Consider the following 8,317-nt stretch of genomic DNA (forward strand, 5'->3'; position numbering starts at 1 on the left):
CAATGTGGACTGATATTTGATGATGGAGTATTGTTTGGTGCGGGTGCATCTGCACTCTGCAGGGTGTCTCATCATTAGTACAGACTCCTCAATGCTGATGTACTAGGAAGACTTTGCCTTTGTTTTCCATTTTTTCAATTTTAATACTGGAAAGATTGACATGAACCTTGCAGACTAATACGGAAAGCCAAAACAAAATTATAGAGGTCTGAACGTCTGATTATCTATATTATACTATTATTTTTATGTCAATAACATTAGAACATTAAAATACTTTGGAATGGGCAATTGTGACAGTAGGTTTTAATAGAAATAAATAAGTATAACTACCCTACAGCTACTTAATATAGTTTCAAACTAGTTTATCTGTTCATGTAGTCGGTCTACTTTTGAACCGAATTAGTCTACGTATGTATCGATACATTGATGTATTGTGTACTGCATAGACAAATGTCACATGCATAATACCGAGTCTTAGATGTTAAACAACCAAAGCCAAAATATGGACAAAGTATAGTTTGAAATGGCAAACTGGTGAACTTTATTATGTGATACTTCATCAATTATGTGAAGGAACAAAAGGAAAAAAAAGGTATAGTGGATGAAAAAAAAAAAAAAAGAGGAAATATCATCGTCACATGTTACACGGTTGAGGTGAACTTAATAGAGATTTTGGATGAAATTACTTAAAGTCGACAGCATAAGGCAAATTGAAAAACATATGGTGCAATTTATCGAAATTGAAAATCAGGAGAAAAATTGCCAGGCGTGCTAAATGCTAATGTATGAGTTGGCTGTTCTTGCCTATGATAAAAGTGCAGAAGGCAGGTAGCGATGCTGTCTTTTCATTCAGATTGAGGACCACATCAATATTCAACCTTCAATAAATTCCTCTATTGTCTGACTTATTGTGTATCTTTGCAATTCCATATTCCCACACTTTTACCTAATTCATGAGTTTTGTTTTTTTAGAATGATACCTAATGAAACAGTTGCATTTCATATATTTCATTAAATTTTGTAGGAGACAAACTTTCAACTGATGTATGATAACCTGAGGAGCTAAAAGAAGAAAAAGAAGAAAAAAAAAAGGAAAAAAATAGCCAAATTGTTTAATGAGAACATGAATATCTACAAGTTGGCTCAATATGACCTGAAAAAATCAGTCATTGATTACACAAGCCACTCTCGACAATTTAGTTGATCACTTCTATGAAGTTGATTAATCCGAAATGAGTTCTTTCAATTTGGGTATCCTTGAAGTTCATCTAACCAAAACAGAGCTACCTTCCTCAAACTGGCAAAAGTCAAGCATGGCTATAACAGCAATGACTTGGTATACAACGTGTACAAAACAATGGCTATGAATCCGGAGCACAAAACTGAAAATTAAGCAACCAAGCATTAGAGGTGAGTTGCTTGAATAAATTCAGCATGCACAACCACCTCTTCGATCAGACTCTGAAACAGCATCCGGGATGCCCTGGAAATATCTGCAATTAAAGAATAAGGAGTGTAACAAACAACATTAACATATCTCCATAAGAAAGCTCCAAAATCTGAATATAACAGCATACAACAATAATGACAGACAGGACATTGTAAAGTAATGGAAGGGTGGCGGCATTGTAAAGTGATTGAAAGTTGGGGACAGAGCAAGGAGAATGAGAGATGGGGAGATTGCAAGCCAAAAATATTTAGGACATTGAAAGGTGATGAAAGACTTTCAAGTTCTAAGGATACCTGTCATCAAATTCAGATTGTTTTGAAGGAGATTGGAAAGACATTTACCTATGATTGATATTAGATCCCTCTTATCCAATGGTCATCTCTATGCCGTATAACAGCAATTTTACAAAATCAAGATAAGATCTTATCCCAGTGAAACCAAGCTTTTATTAAGCCCACAACTATCGGGACCCCACTATTTATTACTAATCAAAGTCTGATACGAAATTTTATTTGGTTTACATTCTTCATGTAGAGGAAGGACTATAGCTGCTTCCAATGTTCCTTCTATCTAATTCTTATTACAGACTATCCCAATACTATTAACAGATGAGTTATATGGATTAGTGCATAAGTTCCTCAGAACAACAAAAGTATGGTCATCTTCTGACCAACTTTGCTTACTCCAGAATATCACTAGCATAAATGAAAAATTATAAACAGTATCTCAGCCTCTGTAAACTTACATGTCCTGCTCATGTTCATTTGCAAGAGCAGTCTTGGCAATACAAAGGAATGCTGCGTCAACATTGTAATCTTCTTTTGCTGATGTCTCAAAGTAGGGTATGTTCCCCTTTGATGCACACCAGTCCTTTGCTTTCTTCTCAGAAACCTGAAGAGCTAATAATTAGTGTAATGAATCATTGGAGAAATTGATTGACCAGCACTGAAACTGTGTCTACTTACCACACGACTATTCCCACCATCGATATCAATCTTGTTACCAAGCAATATAAACGGAAATGTCTTGGGATCAGCAGGGTTGGCCTAGAAGACATTGAGAAGGAAAACAACTGTAAGCAATTGAAACAAAAAGATAGCATTTTCCAAGAAACCAAATTCAAATTACAGAACAGTAAGCAAACCAGCACCAGTGAATGGTATATTGAGACTTTATTAAGCTACTGCATTTTCTTGACTACTACGTAAGGGATACGAGGATCATTAACAGCATCAAACAAGGATATAAAAATCAACAGTATAAGGAACTAATAAGAAAGGGCTGACTACTGCTAATTCCAAAAAGGTCCTGGAGGAACAATGCCTAAACCTTTTACCTTTCCTTCTGTTTTTTTTTTTTTTTCCTGTAGAAAAATTATGTATTGAACAGATAAATGGTAGAACTCTAACACAAAGGTACAGAGAAAACTATTAAAGATATCCAAAGAAAACTATTAAAGATATCCATATAACTACAATAAAAAGAAAGGTAGCCTTGAGTTGTCCAATATCAAAAGCAGAAACAACATGGAAAGCTCTCACATAATGCATGGAAGCTCAGCACTCATAAAGGTTGGATCAGCTGTCTCTTTCGTTAAATAACCAAGATAAGGTTCCCATTGAACACAATTTGAAATCAGAACTACACGTTTCTTAGTTTCTGCTAGTTAATATTTAACAATAGACTTAAGCATCAGCGAATGAACCCAAAAGTACCATGACTTATCTTACTGGAATGGAAAACTCCATACACACCTCTCTCCAAATTCTACCCAAATTGTTCTAACTGGAGCAAGAAATGAATGATAGATAGAAGTTAAATAAACACCCTTTTCTCCCTAGATGGAAAGTCTCTTCTAGCATACCACGGCAAGATCCTTAGTAAAGGAGAACATATCCCTCAAGAGAGGTTCTTATAGATTGCTCGTGTACTTGAGAGAAAATACAATTGTAATTCTCTGAAAAAGCCAGCGAGGGAAATCATATATATAAGAGAGATTGAGTGTTGAGCAAAAACTAAAAACTATCTAAGATTGTTTTAAGTATGATTTGAAAACTTTATTATCTATACTGCCTCCCTTCTGCTTAACTCTTTGTTGTCTCCCTCCCCCCTCTCCTCTCTCTTTAATTAGAAAAAAAAAATTCAATAAACTAATCAACAATTAAATAATAATTAGACAATTACTTTCAACTCTCTTTCCATGTTATTTCTCAGCATCGGCAGTGAAAACAATAGACAATTACTGTTTAACTCATTCTAAGCTAAATGACTGTTTTTTCCTTGCCCCAGATTAATATTCTTCAGTCTACAAAATCCCTAGAACCAAAAAGTGTTTCTACTTGAGGAACAGTCTGAGGTAAACTAATACAGCTTGCTATTAATGAAAAACTCAGCAAGCAGTACAAGCAAAAGTAATACATAACTGACATTACTTTCTCTAGACACTCTCAAGCTCTTCAGTCAAGCACGTGCAATTGTCTCCACAGTAAATAACTGAAAAAGACGATGAGCATTAACATGAAGACAAGCCAGTGGCCAGTGTCAAAGAAATTCATCGCGAATCACTCCAAAGAAAATGTGGGTGTAGGTGAACACACTGATATGAGTAATGTCATATTCTCAGTTGGCTGCTGTGTCACCGGGTAATCAATCAGGAGCACACAGTGACATAGTATTCTCTTATCAAAACGGGACATACTGTTTCCAATGGAGAATATTTTTTCTCTCTCTTTGCTTGAGTCATTTCCAACTGAAAAATAATCCTAAATGAAAGTCTAGACAACATAACCCATCAGACTGTCTTACAAAAGCAGATTTATGTAAGTAAAATTTGAAAGAGTCAAGAAGGGCATGAATCAAAACCTGCTTGAGAAACTCCTCGTGCCAGTTATCAAGAGTATCAAAGGACTTCATTACATTAACATCATAAACTAGAACACAGCAATCTGCCCCTCTATAAAACGCAACTCCAAGACTTTGAAATCTTTCCTGCCCAGCCGTGTCCCATATCTACCAATTCGCAAAGAAAGCCGCACATCAGCACCAAAAGTGAACTAAATAGAACCGCTGAAAAACCATTGGAGTACAAAACCCACCTGTAGGGTAACAAGCCTGTCATCAATTTGGAGTTCTTTGGTGACGAAGTCTGCACCTATTGTAGCTTTATACTGCTGACTGAACTTCTTATGCACATATCTAATTAATCCATCAAGGAACCAATAATTGATGCAAAATTAAGCCAAATCTTCAAACAAACTAAGCTAAATTCATCCAAATTGAACAGAACGTTGCAAGAAAATTAGAAATTAATCAAAACGAAACACTCAACAAATTGAATTGAAAACACAGAAAAATCCAACCAAAAATTAATGAGTATCTCACACAGATCCTCAAGGATACTGGTTCATCAACGACGTCTTGCCAACCCTAACAGGAGAAAACACAAAATCAAAAACTCATAAACATTGGTAGAGAGAATTAGAAACCCTAGGAGGTGGGGGATACGGAGGCATACCCACTGTCGCCGAGAACGATGACCTTGAGCAAGGTCCGTCTGCGCAATGACATGGCGAATTTTAACCGCTGCGAATCACAGAAAAAAGCGATACTTTTTACTACTCGTGCTTAGTTTTCTCCTTCAATGGAATCAAAGAGAGAGAGAATGCGAAAGAAAAAAGGGGCGCCAATTTCGATCGCTGTGTGTGTTTCCTTATATTATTGATTGTTTGGAATTATGCTCGTGTTTGGGTCTCAGACTCTAGAAGCGCATATAATACAGCGGGGCGGGGCGGGGCGGGGCTACGTGACATTCATAACGGGATTGAATTCGATGGGATCCACGTATCCAGTTACGGGGCCTTTGGGCGGACCCATTCACGAAACACAATTGATAATCCCACCGAAAGACAAAAAAAACCAAACAAACAAACTATTCTATTTTGAAGGATTATTATTATTTTGTATACAGTGCTTAAGAGAATCTCATGACCTAATTGAACTCCCCATAAGAATGTGTACATACCAGCTATGTATCGAGTAGAAACAACACAATACCTGGTTACCGGATCAGGCGTACCTTTACTATTATCGGTTAGGATTTGCTCCCTTACCATTTTCAATGTACGTGGGAATAAATGGCAACTGCCAATGGTAAGTTACTATACTCTGCCAATGGTAACTCACATTTATCGTAAGTTACTATTCTCTTCCTATCTTTACTCTGTCAATATTTGGAAATTATTCTATGCACCAACGGTGTAAATGACCCAACACTTATAAGCTGATCTCAACTATTGATAAACTGGATCCCGCTACAGTACAACCTCGATAAATGAATAACCTCGATTAAATAATAACTTTCTCTAGTCCCGACTTGGGACCAGTGTGTATTACTAAGAATCTCGCTAAATGCATAAGATAATAATTTTTGTAGTATCCTTAAGGACCCAATGAACACTCTTTGCTAAATGGTGCATGTTAGAATACATAAATTTATTGGAAACTCCTGATATTATTTCCAGATATTCTCTGATGCTTATTGTAATATGAGGTTTAGACTTTATCCCCCCCCCCCCCCCCCCCCCCCCCTCCCCTCCCTCTTGTATCCTGCAGTTTCATTAATCAAGGTTTAAGGGCAGCCGCTCCAACCCCCTTTTAAAAAAAAAGGACCCAGTGAATATATAAAGTAATAATTGATGAAATACATAAAAATATTATATATAAAAACTCAAAATACATAATAATTAAAGAACTCTTAACAATTTATATTTTCTCAATTTAACTAATTCTCAAAATATCCTTTTATAGTCCTTTGCTTTTTCCTTGTGTCTTAACCGAATTGAACTTCATCCTTAATTTATTGCAACACATGGACCATGTTTGATATATTATTTCTCATTTTGTAGCAAGTAGTTATTCTAAGTTATCATTGCTTGAAATGTCTCATCTGACAAACATTTGGTATAACATAATTGTCATCTAGATATTAATTATCTTTGATAGACAGCCTAATCAAATTAGATTATGTTATATAATTCAACTAAGAGTAACATAGAAATCTTTAAAGTAATAAATATTCGTTCATCGAAATTATTTATTTATCGATAATATAATGATCTCTCTAAAGTTATAATTTTTCGTAGTCAAACGTTGTTAATTTATAGAGGTTTTACTGTACTTGTGAAATATTGACGGAGGAGGATTCAGTGCACCAACGTGCACTTGCACCGACATAAATAGATGGTTAAATTATATTAAATACACTCTTAGGTTATTAATAAAAATATTAATTATAAATATCAATGGTTGAGATCAGCTTATAAGTGTTGGGTCATTTGCACCGTTGGTGCATAGAATAATTTCCATCTTGTTTAACCTTGGCTTTCTTGCTATGGGCGTGGTCAACTACTACTAGACCAACAATAAAGGCAATTAACTCCGTAGTTAATATGGCGACAAATATCGGTCATGAAAGCGACGATTAATACAGCCTTAGCTACAATAATTACTACGCACAATATTTACGACTATGAATGCGCAATGTATGACCTTCATAAATGTGTCATGATTAACCACTGTTATTGCAGCAATAATTATCATCATAAATGTGTAAGTAAATGCAGCCATAAAGGTGGGAATAATGGCAGCTTGTCCCCTAGGTAAGTCATTGCCTATATAAAAGCGGCCCGACGTCTAAGTAAATGTAGGGGTATAAAATTTTGGGCCTCCACCCATTAAGCCAAACTGGTCAAAGCCCAAAGTGACTAACAACTTGCTAAAGTGAAAGATAGCAAAAGATGATGAGATAGTGGAGAATGTGCAAACGCCACTACTCCCGCTACAACATAGAGTAAGGGCTAAGAACCATGAAGTGAAGACTGAGGAATAGATGACTATAAATCCTCAAGCTTATAGAGGAAGAAAGGAAAAAGAGAGAGCTAACAAGTATCAATCCAATTTCTTTTTATTCTTCTCAAATTGAAATTTACTTGGGCGTCAGAGTGTTTTTCTGTTTTGCAAGTCCCTTCTCCCCATAATCGATTACAAGAAGGATGTGTCTAGGGCTTCTCGAACATTGAAGGAGGGAGATTTTTGTTGGGTAATCTTTCTCCTGAATTTTTTAGCACCAACAGTGGGCGCCGTCTGTGGAAACTGAGCAAAAAGCCTTAAAATTAGTCGAGGAGCCATGGATGCAGCCATGAAAGCTGGGGTGGGCTAAATTCCTCAACGATTGACAAGCTCAAATTTTCATTCCCTATTTTTTTTGTTTATTTTTTTTTTGACCTAATAGCATGTCTAATTAGCGTTATTCGTGAATAGGAACACCCCTAGAGCTAGGTGTAGCTCAGAAAAGTGAAAGACAGAGGCGTCACAGAGAGAGTGTGTGCACTACTACAGAAAATGCCTATAAGGACATTCGAAAAACGTCATTGAAAAGTTTAGATGACAGTCTAAAAAAAAAATCATCTATCAAAGAGTCATTGTGAGTCACTTACAAGGACATTTGAAAAACGTCCTCTAATGTTTACAAGGATGCTTGAAAAATGTCCTCTAATCTAATAAAAAACGTCTTCTAATGTATAATAGGACACTAAAAAAGTGTCCTTAAATCTCCTTAAAATGTCATCAAATGTTTATTAGGACACTGAAAAAGTGTCCTTAAATCTAAAAGGAAACGTCATTGTATCTATCATAGGACACAAAAAAAGAGAGTTCTTGTATCAATAAAAAGTGTCCTTAAAAAGAAAAGAAGACATTTACAAAGCATTATCAAATCCCAAAACAGATGTCCTTAGACATAAATGAAGACACTTATTATTGTAAGTTACAACTACAATATTCAACTAAACAATTCATAATTACAAGTTC

At 35.7% G+C, this 8,317-nt stretch overlaps 1 protein-coding gene across 1 annotated transcript; it reads right to left on the reverse strand.

Annotated features, from left to right (window-relative positions):
* Window positions 1-1,092: 1,092 nt before the first annotated feature.
* On the reverse strand, window positions 1,093-5,229 carry LOC112172444 (ras-related protein Rab7). The gene is made up of 7 exons (XM_024309787.2): window positions 4,965-5,229; window positions 4,850-4,876; window positions 4,546-4,645; window positions 4,313-4,459; window positions 2,416-2,496; window positions 2,196-2,341; window positions 1,093-1,493 (listed from the first exon to the last, which is right to left on the reverse strand). The coding sequence occupies exons 1-7, from the start codon at window positions 5,015-5,017 to the stop codon at window positions 1,430-1,432; spliced, it is 618 nt and encodes a 205-aa protein (XP_024165555.1). The 5' UTR covers window positions 5,018-5,229; the 3' UTR covers window positions 1,093-1,429.
* Between the last annotated feature and the right edge of the window lie 3,088 nt (window positions 5,230-8,317).

This window comes from Rosa chinensis, chromosome 6 (assembly GCF_002994745.2).
Source record: "Rosa chinensis cultivar Old Blush chromosome 6, RchiOBHm-V2, whole genome shotgun sequence".
In the NCBI taxonomy this organism is placed as follows: Eukaryota; Viridiplantae; Streptophyta; class Magnoliopsida; order Rosales; family Rosaceae; genus Rosa; species Rosa chinensis.

What these genes read in the sequence shown, in the direction of transcription:
- LOC112172444 (XM_024309787.2), bottom strand. Translation starts at nt 5,017, where the DNA reads ATGTCATTGCGCAGACGGACCTTGCTCAAGGTCATCGTTCTCGGCGAC. An exon ending in AAGACGTCGTTGATGAACCA is followed by an intron (nt 4,646 to 4,849) that starts GTATCCTTGAGG and finishes TGGATTAATTAG; the next exon opens with ATATGTGCATAAGAAGTTCA. An exon ending in ATGGTGGGAATAGTCGTGTG is followed by an intron (nt 2,342 to 2,415) that starts GTAAGTAGACAC and finishes TTAGCTCTTCAG; the next exon opens with GTTTCTGAGAAGAAAGCAAA.